This window comes from Falco naumanni, chromosome 2, assembly GCF_017639655.2.
Source record: "Falco naumanni isolate bFalNau1 chromosome 2, bFalNau1.pat, whole genome shotgun sequence".
Lineage (NCBI taxonomy): Eukaryota > Metazoa > Chordata > Aves > Falconiformes > Falconidae > Falco > Falco naumanni.
In genome coordinates this window covers 71,817,076-71,837,660 of record NC_054055.1, presented here as the reverse complement: position 1 = coordinate 71,837,660, position 20,585 = coordinate 71,817,076, and the positions used below count along the sequence as shown (strand labels likewise).

The 20,585-nt window shown below is 37.3% G+C and overlaps 1 protein-coding gene across 5 annotated transcripts in view; it reads right to left on the bottom strand.

Moving 5' to 3' along the window:
• Positions 1-901: 901 nt before the first annotated feature.
• VWA3B (von Willebrand factor A domain containing 3B) overlaps positions 902-20,585 on the bottom strand; it is a 74,070-nt gene continuing 54,386 nt past the window's right edge. For 4 of the 5 annotated variants that reach the window (XM_040584795.1, XM_040584796.1, XM_040584797.1 and 1 more), the window contains 6 exons: positions 14,544-14,661; positions 13,574-13,698; positions 12,287-12,424; positions 11,669-11,763; positions 7,034-7,272; positions 902-1,261 (listed from right to left, as the gene is read on the bottom strand). In XM_040584795.1, coding sequence (XP_040440729.1) covers positions 1,023-1,261; positions 7,034-7,272; positions 11,669-11,763; positions 12,287-12,424; positions 13,574-13,698; positions 14,544-14,661 — 954 coding nt within the window. In that variant the 3' untranslated portion in view covers positions 902-1,022. The remainder of the gene's footprint in view (positions 1,262-7,033; positions 7,273-11,668; positions 11,764-12,286; positions 12,425-13,573; positions 13,699-14,543; positions 14,662-20,585) is intronic. The other variant, XM_040584798.1, reaches the window with a different exon arrangement.

Sequence of the window (20,585 nt, the reverse complement as noted above, 5' to 3'; positions counted from 1 at the left end):
CTCCACTTTACTTCAAATGTAAAGATGAATACCTACATCTGCCTGGAGATTGCATAGGTACCCACAATTAAGCTCACAAGAGTCTTTCATGTCTATTCATTCACCTTGATATGCCAAAAATATTAAGAATTAGTCTTCAGCTTCTTAACAGAGAGCCCTAGGCAACCATACAACTGTGCCACCGCATCCACAAGTCATACGTCGGTTGAGGTGAGCATCTTCGGTGCTAAACACATGACATCCCCCTGATTATGTGCCACTTCAAATGTCATGTCTTGAACAGTGAACATCACATTACATTTGTTAGATAGAGAAAATGAATCTTTATTTGGATGTGTTTTGGTTTTTTTTTAAACTGGGTTCAGTCACCTATCCATTATTTGGGAGCTAAGAGCAGAGATGTTCCTAAATGTGTCTAGGTGCAATTCCTGCTTTCACTTATAATGCCATAAAATAGAAGCAATTCCTCTTCCTTCAGGGTAGCACTGGCTTTATATCAAATGTCACAGAGAGGAATTCAGCCCTTGGTCTCAGTTTGTGTTACCAAGAGGTTAGTCTTTGGGGGCAAAGTGCCTCATCTGTGTTCTCATGGGACAGTCCCCATCAGTGGAAAAGCTTTAGGATAAATCCATATAGAAGTCAGAACCAGTGGAAAACTGGGTAAGCTCCCTGCACCAGGTCTTCCCAGTTGCCTTACAGACTGAGGCTGTGAAAAAGGACTTTTAGAAAAAGGTATTTCATAAGAAAGACCCACAGTTAAATCAAATAGGTCTACTGCAAAAAAGACACTCTGACAAATAAAATTTTCCATTCTCTTCTCATATTGATACTTTCCAGTGCAAAGCTGAACCTCCGACACTCTTTCACACCTCCAAAGTAAGTCTGCAAAATCATAAATAAATTAGCATTAACTAGTCAGTTTATTTTTGATTCAAGGAATGAAAATTCACAGTTACAGGTGTTAAGAATCTTTCTGATACGCAGCCTCATGCATTCCTCATAAGCTCTTTCACGGTGCACCCTTAATGCGGCTTCCTTTGCTCTGCGCAGTGGTGCTGAGGTTGTCTTGTCAATTCCTGCTGCTCCATGTTGACTCTAGTAATTCTGGTAACGTTTCTTTTACCAGGCTCTGGAGAATCTTCTACAGCAGGACTGTGCAAGCAACAGGGATGCTTTGGTGGGCTGGGAGTTGAAGTGTTTGGCGACTGCAGAGTTTGACTCCTTGATAAATGCCAGGATGATGACATGGAGAATGAAGATGCTAGGAGAGAACAGGTACTCTTTAGCGAGAGAAAATATTGACCCACCATGAGCTTGGATATAACAGTTCAACACCCTCCCAAACACACCCCCTGAAATTTATGATGGAACAAATGACTCCATGACTATGGTAACAGAGCGATAGTCTTGTGTAAAGAGGCTTTTCGCTGCTTTCCTTTTTGCTTTCATCCTCACAAGTTCAAACCAGTCTCCTTTTTAGGTATTCTCATTTACTAAGCTTGCAGCTCTTGTTATTCAAAATGCATCCTTTGTTCTTATTTTTCTTCAGGAATCATCTTCCAGACACTGCTGGGGACAGGTTCCAGGCTACACGGACCTTTGCCTGACCCAGTACAACCATGCTTACCTCCTCTGGTTTGCTATTAACAATACTGTGCCACTGAAAAGTCACTTTTTACAAACATATCAAATGAGAGCACCCACTACTAGGCACCCTCCTGGCACAAAATGATGACAATCATAATGAATGAATGGCAATAAACTGGAAGCTGGAGGGAAAATGAAAGAGAATAAAATAGGAAGAAACAAAGTAAAGTTGTATACTCTATTTTGCTTCACATATTTCTTTAGGGGGGGGGATTTTTTGGTTTTCAATGATTGTATAAGAAACACTTGTGTAGTAGAAAACTAAACTGTGGGAGGCATCCAAAGACTAAAGATATGATATGCAAGGTGGGGAAGCAACAGCACAGACTGAGTACATAGAGAGTAAAATAATTCAGTATGATTAGTTTTAGGAATGCAAATCATCCATAGCTACCACTGAAAACTCGGAAGCTGAGGGTTTAAAAATCAAAAGCATGCCTTTGAAAATTGTCTTACAAATGCACAATGTCAGCACTTAGATACACAAAAGGAATATTGTGATTCTTCTTGGGCACCCTAAGAGACAGGAATCTGGAGTTCCTCTGTGTGAGGGTCAAGAAATTTATTGACTGTATCTGTCTGCAGTACAAAACCACTGCCGGACTAAAATACTGAAAGGTATTGTGGCCAGGCAGCTGCCTTGGATAAAATGAAAGCTGCACTGCTAAATCAGTGTTCACCATCACACACAATTCACAAACTGTTTATTTTCTTTACCTAGTGTATGTGCCTTCTATATACCTTCCCAAGGTGTTGAAAGAAACCATTCTGGTCTTGCTTTTAGAATCTGGAGAAAATTGCCCTTCCATCCCGCCCTCAGATACCCCAACACATGCCTTCTGCACCAACAGAACTGCGTTGTCTTCCCTTGCACGTCTCCATGTTTCACTCTTTACGAGGGAAGAGATGGAAAGTTTAACACGCTTGCCTCTTTGGATGAGTGAGCAACCCTGCCAGAAGAGAGAGTCGTTTGGGCCAAGTTGCAACATGGTATCAACAGAAAACCAAAATCTAAATCTGCAGGCTGTTGGGGAGCCCTTAACAACACCCAGCTGCAGTAAGGGACAGATGCAAGCATAGCTGAATTGACATCAACTGCTTATTAAACAAGCCATGACCAACAGATGGGAACACTGCTTTATTAAGACAGCCTTCTCCAAATGCTGAATGAACTATCTGGGAAATGAGACTGGAAAACAAATGGGTGCTAAAAATGTAGAATCCTACTGTGGGAACCCAGCCAATCCACTAGACAGCCAGGTGCCACAGCTGTTACACTCTTGAACCCCATTCAGAGGAACCAGATTTGCCACAGAAAAGGATAGAAAACGATAATTTCCAAAGGTCTTCCAACTGCCCCATATTGGCAGTTACACTAATTATCAGTGCGATTGATTCAAGTCACAATTAAAAAGGGGATTTGGGCTCTTTTAGCTATGATTTGTGAATGCATCAGGCAATGAAGTCTATTACTGTGTATCATACCTGTACTTCACTCTGAATTGTTTAGTTTCTTACTGGATCACCATTTTGGTGAAAATCAACAAGGAAATTGTGTGAAATGAACATTGATTTTAGGCACTATGAAACAGAGAGAAGACTAGAAAAACAGGGAGAGGAATTTTTATGTAGAAACAAATACATGTTCTTTAAAGTATCTATAAAAACAATTATTGCAATAACCAATGACAGATCTTTGTGTACTTGTGATCTTGTTCAATCAAATAGTATTATTCGAGTTACCTAGACAAAGAATTAGCCCACTAATGTCAGCAGGAATTTGCCAGGACCTCATTCACTCTCTTATAAACACACAGAGCATCCTGTCGTGGTTTAACCTCAGCTGGTGACAGTCCCACGCAGCTGCTTGAGTTGGGCTTACATATAAGCAGGTGGGTTGAGATAAAGACAGTTTAATAGGTAAAGCAAAAGCCATACACACAAGCCAGGTAAAACAAGGAATTCATTCACCACTTCCCATGGGCAGGCAGGTGTTCAGCCATCTCTAGGAATGTCGGGCTTCATCATGCGTAATGGTGACTTGAGAAGACAAATGCCATCACTCTAAATGTCCCCCCTTCCTCCTTGTTCCCCCAGCCTATATACTCAGCATGACATCATATGGTATGGAATATCCCTTTGGCTAGTTCAGGTCACCTGTCCTGGCTGTGTCCACTCCCATTCTCCTGTGCCCCTCTAGCACTCACTGGCAGGGCCCAAGAAACCAAAAAGTCCTTGACTTGGTATAAACATCACCCAGCAACAACTAAAACCATCCATGTGCTATCAGCATTGTTCTCACACCAAATCCAAACCACAGCACTGCACCAGCTGAAACCAGGACAGTAACACAATAAGAGCAGCAAGCATACACATTAAAATAATAATGTGTTAAATGTAATAGTTCTGGAATAAATAAGACAAATTTACACATTGCCACAGTAATGAAGCTAATATACACTAAATATCTAACATGATTACTTAACCTTTATTCACTTCTGTTTTTTTCCCTGACTGGGAGCAACAAAAATGTGTTGTTGACTCTTCCTCATAATCAGGGATATTTTAGCTGAGCCCAAATCAAACCACATACATTCCATTCCAAAATTCTGCATTAATTCAGAGGACCCACAGCTCTGTGGAAATATAAGGCTTCATGGAAACACAAGGCTTCTTCAACCACCTAAATAAGTGCCATGCAGCTGAATCATTATCTTGGAGAGCACAAAAATCTGTCTCTATACTGGGCAATGCTCCTTCAAGTTCAGGAGAACTTACTTCCTCATATAACAGACGAACATACAAACGAAGTCAGCAGAACCGTAGGAAGTGTTGATTAACACATGGAATAGTTACAAAACACAGCCCAGATTATTAAAGAAATATGTATGTATCTGGAGAGTTCATAAGAAGTGACAACACAAACCTCTGGAATGATAATGTAGGAATTGCTGATGGCATTAACTGCTTTTGACACATTATACACCTACACACATAGGGAAAACCATTGCGTATAAATATGAAGAAAAAGCCTTTACTTCAGGCAAACAGATCAGGGCTATTGAGCTTTTTTGAAAGTTAAAAGATATCCAAATTATTCAGGTATTTGATATTACAAGGAAAAGGCTATGTGGCAGGACTATGCATCTTTCAGATAAACCAGATCCCAGTTTAACAGGCTGCTTTTAGAAATCTTGAAAAATTAAGTATAACTTAGTTACTGTAAAAGGTATTTAGGTACCAAAGTTATTAGCTTTAACTATTTATGGTATTTATAGGTATTCAAAACATTTATCTGAGATGCTGACTATTTTTTAAAAAATCTGCCATTGTTATAAACAATCAAGAAATAATGAGGTAAACATTGAGGAAAACAATTAGTAGGAAAATCAGATAAGGGGTCACTCTGATGAACATTGGCATGTCTAGTGTACGAAGGGCAATAACTAAGATTTCAGGGTTATGTAGGTGTCTGAAGATGAAAACAGGGTGTTGCAGCTCATACATACTTTGGCAATTTAGGCTCCAGCCTAAATATATCCAGCCTTGTTTGAACATAATGAAAACTCCGTGAAGGGAAAATGTACTATTAGATACCTGATATTTTTAATATCTGGTTCACAGAGACTAACTGAGCTATTCATTAGGACAATAGAGCTTTCCAACACTTCACCTATGTTATTCAATACTTAATCATGTCAATATAATTAAATATGACTACTTCTGAGGGTAAGTGTTAACCTGTGTAGGCGAATTTCACAGATCTGGTGCTCAGCATATATTGGACTGCCAAACAGTAAGTGTAAACTGACAGTTCATACTAGACCCAAAACTTGGGCAGAAGGAAAAAACAATGCCAGGCAAATTTGGTTTTTTTGTTCCCTTCACTCTTTGAATTGAAATCCAGTTCAAATAGATGTATGTCAGGGGTCAAGTAATACATTTGATATAATTTAAAAAATTATATACACAAAATGCTATGCAATAATTAGTACAGTTTGAAAATGGGACAAATCTACACCCAAAGAGGACAAATACACAATCACATACAGAAACTGGATAAAGAGATAGCTGATGAAACCCTGTGAGGATGACTACATAGTCTTATTTAACATCTTCATCAGCTCTCTGACTTTCCCCTTTCTGATAAAACACAGAAGGATATGTAAACAAAAATGTACTTAAGCAAAAAAAAGCCATGTCCAATGTCCACACTGTCATAAGAGGACAGGGTACCTTCTTTAGCATGTTCAACCTGCAAACCACCTCAAAGTCTGCTTAGAGTCTTGATAGAGTACTATGAGATTGCTTGGTACGTCAAGGCAGGATTCAAGTGCATAGATAGCCACTACTCCAGTTTAATCTTTCCTTAAACCTGCATGGAATCAGTAACAGGACTTGCTGATCACATTAGCATTAATTCACATTTACTCAGCATCTGCATCTCAAGATGCCCAAGAGGGAGGAGTCTGGGATAACTGAGCATTACCAGTGAAGTAGCCCTACCTGTGGAAGCCATGGACTCTCACACAGCTACGGGACAAGCCCAGCACCTCTGTTTTCATATAATTCTGATCATCATAATAACCATTATAAGCAATGTAAATGGAATTTGCAGACAATCTTTAAAAGATGAGTGAGAACACAGAAGGAAGGTTCAGAGGCACCAAATCAAGTTGATATACAAAATGATGATTGAGTGAATCTATAATCCACTACTTCTGGAAGCAAATAATTAATGAGGATGTCGAGAACATGTTCAAAATAGTAGGTACAACTAGCAGGTATGGATAAAAATCCTCTTATCTTTCCACTGACAGTAGGATCTTTAAAATGACGAGCAGACTGTGGCACATAATGGCACAGCTACACTAGCTCAGGTCTCTACTGCAGAGCGACAGCAAGTATAGATACTGATGTCAGCTTTAACTGACCGAGCTCAGACACTAAAAGCAATTTAACCTCCGAAGCATTGAGTTCCATATGCAATAACTTAATGCCTGCAATAGAGACATACCTCTAATCTAACAAGTAACACTAGAGGGACTGGAATATATACTCTGCTTGCTAGCAGGTGCTAAGGTTGGTGAACGTTGGTGTTACTGCATCATCACTGCTACTACAAATGTTAGGGAAATTGAGGTAGCTATGCCGGAACATGCATTATTCAGTTCTTCCTTTGTTGTGGAAACACATACTGACAATGATCAGTGTGAAGAATAGCTTCCAAAGGAGGTGAAAGAACCTCATCACATAGGAAATGGGAAAGCAAGCTGGTCTAACACCTAGAAATGCAGAAACCTGGTTCCTTGTGTGGGGATAACTGAAGGCCCATCAGATCTGTTTAATGCCTAATATTTATAATTTTCCAGAGCTACTTCTTTACCTCCAAATTCTTCTCCACTGCTAGGCAGTGAATTTCTTCCTCTCTGTTTCACTTCCCTTCTGGAGACAAACAAAAGATCATCACAGTTGGACATCCTGTCCCTGGGATGTCTTTCATCTATTGGTCTCTTCTTTTTCTTTTTTCCCCTATCTTCTTTCACAATACTTTTCTTTGCTTCTTCTCCTCCTTCATCTTCTACAGATGAGTGAGAATAGGGCTTTGTGGTCTCTCTGTCCAGGCTAGAAAATTAGAAAGGAAACACACTAAGCTATAAGCGCACATAACGAGCTATTTAAAATTATTTTTTACATGACATAGATTTCACCTTTTTCCACATCTCACAGTACTGAAAAGAGAAGGGCTTATCACACTTCTGACCATTTGACAGGGCTATAAATATCTTACAATTTAGTTGCCCTTTTATTTATAAAATCAGTAAAGATTAGCCTAAAACAGGGCTCTGGCCCCTAATTCTTTCTACCTCTTACAACTCAAAAATGAATTTGGGCAGTAATTGTCTTTTGTGGCCCCAGAGCACACAGTGTTTTACTTTGCATATGGAATTCATTAGTTACATTTGCAGAGTGCCTGTTCTGCCATAATTCTTTCTTTCCACTGTGATGGCAGGAAACCACCCCAAACATATGCTAGCATCTGATATTAAAATGATGAGAGCTATATTAGTACTTCTAAAGATTAGTGGATTAAGCATGACACCTAGTACACACCACATGAACATCAAAAGACAATCCCAAAGAACCTAGAGCTGACGAGCTATTGTAACACATCTATGTGCACCAGGGACTCCCTGTCAACAGGGAAGCATGGGCTATCCCTTTTACTTTTTTCCTTTACTTCTACAAGATTCAGCATACAAAGAGTTTCTCAAAAACTCAAAAAGAGTTTCTAAAATCATATTACATGCAAACTTTTTGTTTCCTTTCTGATTAAATGATGCTTCTACTTTGTTTCTATCAACAAAGTCAGCATTCTCATTAGAACTGTATGCACCCACGAACAATATGCTGCACTATTCCCCTCTGATAAGTGTGACATGGGAGGTAGGAATCTATTTTAGAATATAATAAATAATGTTTCAGTGGGGAGCACACTTCCATGCCCTCTAAAAGGTAGGGGGTCTAATGGAAACTCTCTCAGTCTGGGCTGGAGCACTGCCATAGCATTGCTAATATTAGTAACTGATTAACATGTAACTAATGAAATAAAGTTGTATAATGGCTTTGAATGTACACCTTGGCATAAAAGGAAAACAGTCATTCAAAATGGCATGGCAGTTACATGAAGAAACAAATATAAAGTAAAACCATGGCCAGTACCAGCTTTTTGTGATGCAGCCACTGAGTTAACATAGTCAATGCCCAGAAGAGGATATTATGTATGTCTATATGATAATAAAGTGACATGTTAAGCAGCAAGAAAGGAAAGAGTTTTCTCTTTACAAGTATGTGGCTTTAGAGAGAACTCAAAGCCTAGCTGAGAATGTTACAAGCAAAAGACAAACATTCTGAATTAGTAAGCACATTGTCAGGGACTGCCTACTCAAATATTGCAAAGTAATTTACTGTAAAGTGGTAGATCCAAGAAATAGGAGACTTAAAAGACTCAACTACAAAAGCTCTATAGTAACCAGGCTTCTATCGTTAATTCTTGGAAAAGACACTAAAAATTTAGCAGAACCAGGTATGACACATCACGTGGAAAAAGACAGGGAGAAATTTAATGCAGTAGATGACGGAGTTGGGAATGTGCAAAAGAAGGTGGTGTGATTCTGGCAGCAAACTGGAATATTGTGGATCAGTAGTGAGCATCAAGGTTTTTATTGGCATGCCAATGCTTTTCCATCTGGGTACCTGGGGGTTAGGTCTATGTTGCGTATATGCTAAAATTCACTATTTATGTACTTTATCCAATGCCAACAGAGAACCCTGGGAATCCCAAAAGCTCAAATATGTCTAGTTCAGGGCTTTAAGTAGGTATCTAAGTCAATCAAGTCTGAGTTTCAGATGCTTAACTCTCTTCATCATTTGTTATTAGCTGCTTTACACATTTCACTGCACTCCGTACTATAAATCTCAACATTCAGTATACATCCATGCACTAGCACCTAAATCCCACTGTCAGAGCTGCCAAAAGCTCAAGTGTTACTGCTCTGAGTTCCACAGCATCCCTTTGCGTATCTGGGCCTTGGAGTGCTTAATACACTAGCAATCAGATGTAAGTAATAGCATCTGAGAAAATGTTGTTTGGAGGCACTTCTTGTGTTCCTTTAATGGAAGTAATTTGAGGACAATCCAAATAGTGCTATCCTCAAAGATAGAGACATTTTTCAGTAAAAACATCGTCATTTCAAATATGGTGGTTTGTTTCTAAAATCCACAACAGCTGTGAGAAAAAGCAGAAATGAAGTAGTGAAAACTTCAGACCTTAAAACAACTGTAAGACATTATATGCTCAATCATTATGATTACAAAATTTATGCTCTATTCCAGGCCATGCTAAAAACTGGTTTAGGTTGGTTTAAAGGGGGTAAAATGGATGCCTTAACTGAGAGTCCATTATTTTGTGCTGTGGTAACAATATTATTTGGAATATTTTATTTAGATTTCATTAATTTAATTTCAATCATCTACTATACAAACTGGCCAGTGCATTTACAAACAAATCAGTGTTTACTAGATTGAAACAGTATATAGAAATTTACAAATGTGGTTTGAATATGCAGTTTCACATACTATTTTACCCAGAGAGCTGCCAGATTTGATATCACATAATCTAAAATGTAGGTCTAACGAGTACATTTATTTCTTGCTTGCAAAAATTTAATACATTCATTCCAGTAAGTTCTCCAAAGAATTCCATAACTCAATTTTCTCATCATTTGTGCATAACAATGCAAGTCAGCTTGCCAATAACATCTCTTTGGAGAATGAATATTAAATTTGATATTAAAGCACTCAGCCATGAAGGAAAGCATGTAGAATGAAAGATAGTTTTACAGCTTATGCATTTAGTCACATCTTTTCTTAATAAGGTACCTCATTTAGAGTATAATCCAACTCAGTGGAAGGGAAACTTCCACTGATTTGGTTGGAACACAGCTCAGCTACATACTTGATTCTTTTCAACTGGTTGTGTGCATTAAGTAGGAAACTGTGGTCTTCAGGTTTGCTTTTCGGTGAAAAGAAGCTGACATGTAGTTGATCTGGCCTCGAAGAAGGCATTGATATACTTGATATATTTCCAGATTTGGAATTCTGATCAGTAAAGTGGGGGTATTAATTTGTTTATGTGTTGTGGCTGCAAGCTGGCAGAAAAGTGAGTTTCAAACTGTGCTGGAATCACTACTAGAAAATGTGTGGGAAACAGGGCTTGAATCAGCTTTGCTTTTTTGTTGCATCATTCTCGGGGAATCCATATATCAGCCTACAACTGGTGCCCTTGCCCATCATTTTTAGGTGTAATCTTTAACACTGATCTTAATATTAGAATATTTCAATAAAAATGAAGGACTTCTGAACTTGCCTTTAAAGGTGGGATTTGTCTTGTTCATGCAACCTCTTGGGAAGAAATCTCCCATGACAGAGAAGATACAATTCTTTGGCAGCGGTGCACATACTACATTGACATACATGGAAAAGGAAACCCTTCAGTCTAGAATCCCTAAAGGATGTCAAGGCAGATGGAAGATTCAGAACAAAAGTATATGTTTCCTCACACAAAATGTGAAACTGTACAACACCTTCTGGGAAGAGGCTATGGATGTCAAAAGTTTACATGGGTTCAAAAAAGTAACCTCATGAATTTGTGGAAAAAAATCCATCAAGGCTGTTTAATATGGAGACTCCAATTCTGCTTCAGAAAATCCTTAAATCACAAACTTCTGGAGTCTGGGAATGTATTCTGGAGTAATATCCCTAGATGATTGTTCTGACCTTATTCTACTTCCTAAGATTTGCTGTTACTAGCTGTCAGAGATTGTTGGTGCTCTGAAGGTCAATACTAACAATTCAATGTTATTTCAAATGGATTAAACTATAACTTAATACAAGATGAAAAAGTAATCACCACTTGGAACCACTGCACGTTCAGCATGCACTTCACATGAGAAAAATGTTACCCCTGAGGTACATAATTCTGCAGAAGTTAAGTAAGGGCTCATTCATCCTGCACGGTGTCCCCATCATTCTCTAGATTTAAGCCCAGTAGAAGATTCAGTATCTTAGAAACAATTTGCAATTTAATGCATAGTTTTATATCTCAACAGATGTCTTAAAAGAAAAGTAAGATCTACAATTAAAAGAAACTCCATCTTACCTTCCAGCAACCCTCTAACAGCTTCCTGGGGCTAAGCTTCAAAAATTATCACATGCCCCCAATGTCACCAAAATGAAAATAGGGCAATAAATTGCCAGATAATAAAATGAAGACAGTTAATGCTCTTCTGTTTGATATGCTTGTGGGTCGAATCACTTGGTTGCATGTGTACAGCAAGCCAGTTCACAACTGTAGCTAGGGTACTACATATGGAAATCTGACAGCATAGTTCAAGCCATAGGGCAACATTTAGAATTCATCTAAAATATTTTTTGCATCTTTCAGTTCAAGCATACTCACGTCATATAATCCATTTGCAGCATTCTTATGTATTGACACGAAAAGGCATACTTATTCTGGCTGATTTTAATAAGCCCACTTCTTACACAGTGTTCCTGCAACAACACAATCAACATTTGTCTAATTTAAATCTAAATCTGAGAAACTATGAAGATACTTACGTATAAAAAGTCAACTGTTTTAATGTGACTGTAATCAGCCTTTAAATGACGAAGATAAAAGTTTCAAGTACAAAGTACATGTTCTTAACATGTGCTATGAAAATTGCAGTAAAATTATAATGGCTTACAAACAAACATAATGAAATGAAGACTATACTGACTGTGATAAAACTCCCTATGTTTCTCATTTTATCAGCATGGAACTTGTGAAAGCCACCAAATGGATTATAGAGGAAAAAACAGAGCATGATTTAAGAATAAATTATCCTACAGATTTCTTGGTCTTGTTTATTATATGAGCTCTTCACTGAGTCCTGAAATCTGATTTACTTTGTTTAGCTGGAGACAGGGATTGGAACAGTGAGCTCATTAGCCTAGAAAATTGCATCTGTCTCATCAAAAACAGAACAATGGTAATACCATTGCCAAATCGGTATCATCTTTTAGGCTTACTTACCTTCCTGTTGTTGAACATCAGAACTGTGTAGAGTTTGTCCCCCGTTTCCACCCTCTTTGGTGTTGCTATGACAATGGCAGGCACATAATGTTCATTTCCTGTCTCTGTCCCAGTTCTGGCAAACACATAGTCTCCAACCTGCACATCAGGAAAACACTGGTTTGCATGAACCATATAATTGTGAGTTTTACGAGACATAAAAGGTAGATATTTTTCCATGAACCGTCATTCTAACATATTCCCATGCTTTAATATGGATCTTTAAAAGAAAAGAAGAGCCTCATTCTTTCATGGACTGATCATTCACAATTTCCACTGAATCAGGGAGAGAACACGAAGGAAAAATAAAGGACAGAGCCCTACTAAATGTATCAGGACTCAAACAGCAAGCTGAACTGAATGAGGAAACTCTTACAACTTTTCACTCCCTTGGACTTTGTGCAAATGTATATGTTTCTAATAAGCTTTTAAACCAATCTTATGAATTTTAGAGAATTCCATATATAACTGACTTAAACAAAATTATTTTTAAAATGAATGCAAAAGTCACAATTTTCTATGAAATTCTGCAGATCTAGAGTTGGATGCTCCCCTTAGAGAATACCAGGAACTACCAGATCAGGATTTGCCTCCATTTCAAACAGAAAAAAAGGCATGTCTCTAGTTTTAAGTTTAACAAAGCAGCTATAAAAATGCTTCATGTATTCAAAACAGCTGTATCCATTCTGTATCCTTTCTGTATCCATCATCTCTCTCATGTGTAAAATAAGAAACACCTGAAAAAACGACTGTGATTACAGATAGTCAGTTGATAAATTTTAAATTAAAACAGAAATGGAATAAATTTTTTTTTCATTATTGTTATTTGCCTTAGTATAGGGTTATTTGGATTTAAAATATGCTGTGAAAAACAAATGTTTACAACCTGCTGTACATCACATTGTATATAAAAGTCTCTCCTTGATTTGTAATCTATGTACTAGGAAACAATCATTCTGCTGGTAAATAGCTCACCTTTCTTCTATAGACAGGCAAATATTCACGTTTTATAAAGAAAGTAATATAGAATTCTAATAAACAAGGGAATAGGATTACAATGAAAACAAGCTCCAAACAAATGAAAAATAGCACGTTGAAAATAGCACAATATTACTATCACTAAAAAATCTTCTTTAAAATAAATAATGTATTTAAAAGAATAAAAATCCTATCCTTTATTCTATGTATAACCAAATGAACAAAATTAAAAATGCATATTTGATGTCATAAAATAATACAATTTTTCACCTGCAGATACGGGCATGGCCTAGCACCTCCCACAGGTATAGTGAACTTCACAGGCACAGTCCAGGTCTCCCCATTGCTGAAGTCAACAAGTGCAGAAGTAGAACTGATACTCTTTATCATAGTTCCTAAAAACCACCAGAATAAAATATTCAAATTATTTTTCTTTTACCCCTGGTGGAATTTTTTTTTAAAATGCTATAGGCTGTCACACATCGCAGAGGTCAAACATGTCTATACCACACATTCTTCATTTTCATTTAGCTAGGTTAAACTGTGCTAAGGCAACTGAGAAATATGTACCTAAAAAAACTACATAGAAGCTATTCTTAATAATGCCATAAAAAAAAAATAAGAATTTTCAAGGCCAGGTCTGAAAATTGTAAGTTGATCAGGTGGGTGGTAATCGACATAACGAAACTATTACCACAGTTAAAAACATGGGATTTAAGAAAAAAAAACACTAAAAAACACCAACAAACAAACAAACAAAAAAGTAATGGTAACACAAAAATAAACATACACACGCTCTTTTTTTATGCAACAACTGAACAGCACAATGTTACCTACTAACCATTCAGGCTAAAAACTCAACAAAAAGGCAGAAGCATTTAGTGAATTCCTTGAACACACACAAAAGCTCAGCTTTTGCCAGACACACAACAGACACATTCAAGGGAGACATCAAAGAGGGATAGGTTGATACTCCTGGCTACTCAGTTATTTAAAAAGATTTCCTTCCATACCATTCTTATATAAATGTATCATTGCTTTCTAACTTTACAAAAATGTCTTTTTTTAAATGCATATATGTGCACGCACGAGATATGCATTCATTTTTCATTAATATGTACTATATTAACATGTACTATTAAATCTGATTAAAGCAGAAGTAATAATTATGACCAAAACTAATGTTTTATTGGTACTAAGAAATTCTAAAAATATTTAAAATATGGACAAAAATATCTACCTGGATAATAAAATCCTGTGACGTCTGATCTTGCAATCACCTTTTGGCTTTTGTGAGTCACAAATACTTGGCCTTTTTGTCTTTTTTTAGACTTTAATTTCACGGTTTCTTCAAGTCTCTGTAATTTGATACAATTATTTTTTCCACAACAGCTAAGCCAGTTGGCCTCAATCTATCCTTTGGAATTAAAAATTTAGGCAATGTAATGTTATGGTCTCTGCAGATAATTCACAGTAAACTAATTATTTTCAACGTTCAGAATCATTATAAGCAGAGGAAGCAATGCCACAGGAAGTACTCATGGATAAGACCTAAGAGTTTTCACTATAAAATCATGCTTCTCATGGTCATAACAATACACATATTTTCAAGTGTTCAAGCAGAAATTCACCTTGATGAATTATGACTCTGGCTGCCATTTTTGTAGAAAATTTTTTACAAAGTTGCACAATTCATAGTCAAGGATGAGGTAAGAAAAATCAATTGATTTTGCAGAATAAGTGAAGGTACTACACACATTCATTTTGTCCAGATAGGTGAGTCTTCAAAGTAATCTCATTTTCATTAAAAGTGCCTCTCTGTATGGAAAGACTTGTTAAAAAAATCAAATATAGGATCAAAAAAATAATAATAAGAAAAACCAAACCAAACCAAAACAAACCAAAAAAACACAACCTTGAAGTATCTGGAAAAAAAAGTTTATTTTCAAACTATAAATGCAAAATTAAAATTTTCAGCAGTTTTAAAACATTCCATCTTAGCAAAATGTTATACCACATTTTTCAAAACTGCAGCTGTTGATCATTCTGCCCTGCTCGTTTGGGTTCCTCATCCACTACTTCTCCTCTTTGAGGGGCAGCTGCCCAGACTACAGCTCCTGTGACGTACCACAGCCAGACTGGACACCGGAGCTTACTGCTGAATTGCTCAAAGCTAAGTCTGAGGGACCACGCACCGCATGGTGAAAATGGAAGTACCAGTGGGGCTGGCTGGCTGTGGGCCAGCTCAGCTCCTAGTTGACTCCAGTGACTGCAACTACTGGTAATGGAACCGGGAATGCAAAAAGCATGACAGACCTCACACACCTGAGGCAGGGGGCTGTGGGAAACACAGTATGTGAAAAATAGTCAGAGTCATAAATCACAAGTGGTTCTGTGTGAAAATACACTGTTGGGCCTTCTGAGCTTCTGTGCACTTGCCTTTACAGCCACCATATTCTTTTAACTTAAAGTCTTTTACATCTCACATTAACGTTTCATGGACTCTCAGTGTTATTTGTATTTAAATTAAATCATGTTCCTGAATCCCTTTTTTTCTAGAAGAAAGACTTTTATTCCCATTCAGGGCATCTCTCTTACAGGAAGTTTTGAGAGGATCAGTGTTTTATGTGGATATGTCAGAATGTAAAAGAACACTTTACATTTTGCTTTCCTGAGAAAATTAAGAAAACTGATCATGCAAAAACCATTTTCTTTCTAATATTGAAAAGACCGTAATCCCAGTATTTTTACAAATACATTTGAATAATCCTCAAGAATAACACTCTAATTTATACTTACTACAACAATGGTAAATTAATTCTTGAAAAAGTCTATTCTTTTCTCCATATTGCTCACAATCATGTTTCTAAATATAAATCATATGCAAGTGCAAAGTTAAAACAAATCATAAAAGTTTCATCATTAATTTTTAAAACACATATTTATTAGCCTGCCTCAAAACCGATTTGCAAGCATTCATCTCCTACTAAGTTCTTTTGAATCATAAAAATACAGAGCTTGAAATCTCAAACTGTCTCATAGAACTACACACTGTTCTGAAAAACAGCCGTAACTCCTAAAAATCTCTGCTTACTAGAGTCTGCATGACCTGGTTCCTTGTCTGACAATATTTTTCTTCCTAAAAAGATATATTTGATTTTGATACTTGATTTTCCTTAACAGTCAATAATGACAGAAAAGATGGCAATAACTTTGACTAAACTGTTTGTTATCAGTTTCACTATAACTATCACATACTCTTTTTTTCTAATCTCCTACACAAAAATCACAACCAACCCTAAAAAAAGAGTCCTAAAAACAAGAACACACACACAAAAAAGGCAAAGAGATATTTTAAATGGGAGATATGTGAAGTTTTTCTAGTGTATTCTTTACCCCATAGAATATAAATTAAATCAACAGTTTTTCAAACTCAGTCTAAACCAGAGGCTCTTTGCAGAACTTAACTGACTACTTTAAGTACAACCTAATAAAGGTTAATTTGAGCACAGACTTACAGCTCCACAGATATAAAAAGGTATTTGGGTGAACCGGTTACTTAATTCCACAGGCTCCGAAGGGACAGCTGCTGCTGAATATTTATTATCAACTAATTTGTAATGCTTGACTAATAACTTGGACAACTTCCAGCATTCTGCATTAATCCAAATATTAAAATACTAAAGACTGCGCAGGCATCCACAACGAGAATGTGTCCTGGTTTCAGCTGGGATAGAGTTCATTGTCCTCTTAGTAGCTGGTGCAGTGCTGTGTTTTGGATTTGGATAACCACTGATGTTTGTAGTTGTTGCTGGGTGATGTTTATACTGAGTCAAGGATTTTTCAGTTTCTTGGGCCCTGCCAGCCAGAGAGCTGGAGGGACATGGGAAACTGGGAGGGGACACAGCCAGGACAGGTGACCTGAACCAGCCAAAGAGGCATTCCATACCATGGGACATCATGCTCAGTATATAAACTGGGCAAAGGAGAAGGAAAGGGGGGACACCCGCCACTATGATGTTTGACTTCTGAAGTAACCGTTACATGTGATGGAGCTTGGCTTCCCTGGGGATGGCTGAACACCTGCCTGCCCATGGGAAGTGGTGAGTGAATTCCTTGCTTTGCTTGCATGCACAGCTTTTGCTTTACTTACCCTATTAAATTGTTCTTATCTCAACCCTCAAGTTTTACATTCCAATTCCCCTCCCCATCCCTCTGGGTGAGGGGGGAGTGAGTGAGCGGCTGCTGGTGCTTGGTTGCCAGCCAAGGTTAAAACACGACAGGATGCTAAGTCCTGCAGAATCCAGGTAGCTCAGAAACATGGTCTAAATTCAAATCCATCCCTCCTTCCTCTCACATAGCCTTTAGGTGTTCAGTGCATTTGACCCACACGCTGTCAGAGTGCCCATTTCTTGGATAGCATTCTCCAGTATTTTTATTATAAAAGAGCCCCATCTGATTCTCAGGGATTTTCACCCTGTTTAGCTCTTCTTCTGTTGAAGACAATGCATTAAGCCACATGAGGTGAAGAAGACTTTGTTTATGTCTGCCAATACATGCTGCATTTTTAAATTCCCTTTCAAAGAGATTAGGTTTTGTACTTTCCTACTCTAAGTGAGAATGGATAGGAAGACTATCCACAGCTCTCCACGTATCTTGGCTCTGACTGGCTTTTCACAATCCTGACACCTCCAGAGCCAAACAACCGCTGATTTTCCCAGGCTGTCAGTGCCAACAAGGCCATTCTGTGCAAAACACAGTTCATTTTTATAAGAGAGCCTAACTTTTCATAGCTACACACCCTCTGTCCAGCAGGTTACTTCACTGATGACAATAGAAAACTTGACCAAACATTTCTAGGTAGTTACAACATTGTTGTTATTGTGCTATTTGGGATGCTTGTTTTCACTTATCTCCCTAAAGAGACAGAAGAACAAAGGCAGCAGATGCCAAACTGTTTAGGAAACACATGAATGCAAAAAAAGGTATCAACAGACATCAATCAGTGATCCTTAAACAGTGAGGAAGAATGAGGAGTGTAAGAAATAGGACAGCAGGAAATAGAAGAAACTTCCAAGGGAGATTCAGAATTTCCATTCTTGTAAATAATCAAATCTCAGCTATAAATATTTAATTAGGAATAATTAAATCAATTGTACATGAAATATATTTTTCAGAAAGAACAAGACTCAGCAAGCCACTAGAGGTCCCTTTCCACCCAAATAAACATGCTTTACAAAACACATTATGCTTATTAACTCTTTTAAGTTATTTTTAATCACATGGTGACCATTCAGCAGGGTCACAAACAAGCATAAGCCTTCCACGTTCCAGCTCATCCTAAGGGAAACACAGTACTTTTAGAAGTATGTTCTTAATGAGAGTTAATCCTTAGTAATGAATGCAGCTTTATTTCTCTGCAGAATATGAAGTCCATTCACATGCAGAAACAGAAATATTTAGTATGAGAGGAAATGTTCTCCATCACTCTCAAAGGCCAGATTATAACACTGGGGGAAAAAATACTTTACATGAAAATGTTACAGCCGTTAATCGAACGCACCCAACCGTCCTGGAAGCTATCACGCTTGGAGAACAGTAATACCATGACTTCAGTATGCCTGAGGTTGTCTAATATTAGAGAAGTGGGTAGGGGATCCTAAATAATTCCTTTTACCAGGTGACATCATGTTGTAAACAGCTTTATAATTCAGTGAGAAAAAAAACCTAATAAAAAATGATGGCTGACTGTTTGCCTGACAATTTCAAAATAGAAAACAGAAACAGTATTTTAAGTCAAAGCAGTTACTTCTTAGAAAAAGCTAAAGTAAATGATACATTCCTCATTTTAACATCTTTAGATGAAAGCTGAGTGCCAGACTGAAGAGAAAGATTTTTGTCAACCCATGCTTAAACTGTACAGCAAAAGGAACTGAGTAAACAGAGTAAAATACAGTCCACAATTAGCCCTCCAATTAGGCAATCATCAGTGTTCAGTGTTTCATACTTTGCCTAATAACAGCTAAATGTGTTGGCTCATTTCCCAAGGCATTTGCTTCTTGCCTCACTAGAGGTCTTCAGTCATCTCAAGGCCCTTTGCAGATGAAGGTCTACTTCATCCTCTTCCAACATGGCACTGGCATACCCTACCTTTGACAGGCATGTACAAACATAGCAGCCTGAACACAACTCCTAGAGAATGTCAGAGCACACAGGGAGGATAACCAGACCATCAATTCAGTTGCAGGCTTAAACAACAAGTTCCCATAGCAAGAACATCCAAAAAGGATTACTAAATCTTTTAAGAATTTGTGTAGATAAATAAGAAACCTTAAAAGTGGATTTTATATTTAATTTAGTGAAAGAAAATTAACAAAAAAATTAAAAGTCTGCTTTCTTGAATAGACTTCCAGGATAATTGTGATTTTTCTACCATCTCACAATGACAATTTTCATTCAGTGCCGTATCAGCTATTTCCTTCATGCAATGTATTTCAGCTGACAGTTTATTTTTTTATACCCATTTTGTAGAGAGACATCACAGTTGGAAAAATCTCTGACTGCATTTTCAAAAGGCTCCCCATTTTTTTTCTGGTTTTTTTTTTTCCACTGTTTTTTCAACCACATAAACAGAACTCTTAATTGCATCTGCGTTTCTGCTTCTCACTCTTAAAGCCTTTCAGTTGCAGATTAGCAATTACTGAGGATGGTGCTGTGATTAGGCTCCTAAAGCAGGTTGACTCAGGATAAGTGATTGCACAATGTTAATCACATGTGTCTGAGAGCACAGATTGGTTGTTTCAAAGCAACAGTAAAATTACAGTCACCAAATGAAACATGAACATGCTTCCGCTGCTCTTGCATTGGGACATTATATGCCAGAGGTAAATCAATAGTCAAAAGAAATGTATTAACAATCTAATATTTTCAGACTGAAGTAAAATTAATCAAGATCATCTGGTTTTTGAAGACATTAAAATGTTTCCAAATGTACAGTGTTAATGGAAAAAAATCCTTTAAAGCTATAGAAAACGGAATGAATATGATCCTTTCCATAATCACTTATTTTCATACATGGCCTGTGCTATCGTAATATATTCTGTTCAATTTAACACAAATAATTTTGTATAACTTATGTCATAGTATGTAAAAAGCCACAGCTCATCATGAAAACTGTTGTTGATCTTGGTGAAATGAGAGGTATATCTCAGTCAAGGAATATCAAATGAAAGATTTTTGGTATACTCTGGTGAGCAGAGAATATGGATACTTGGCATAATTT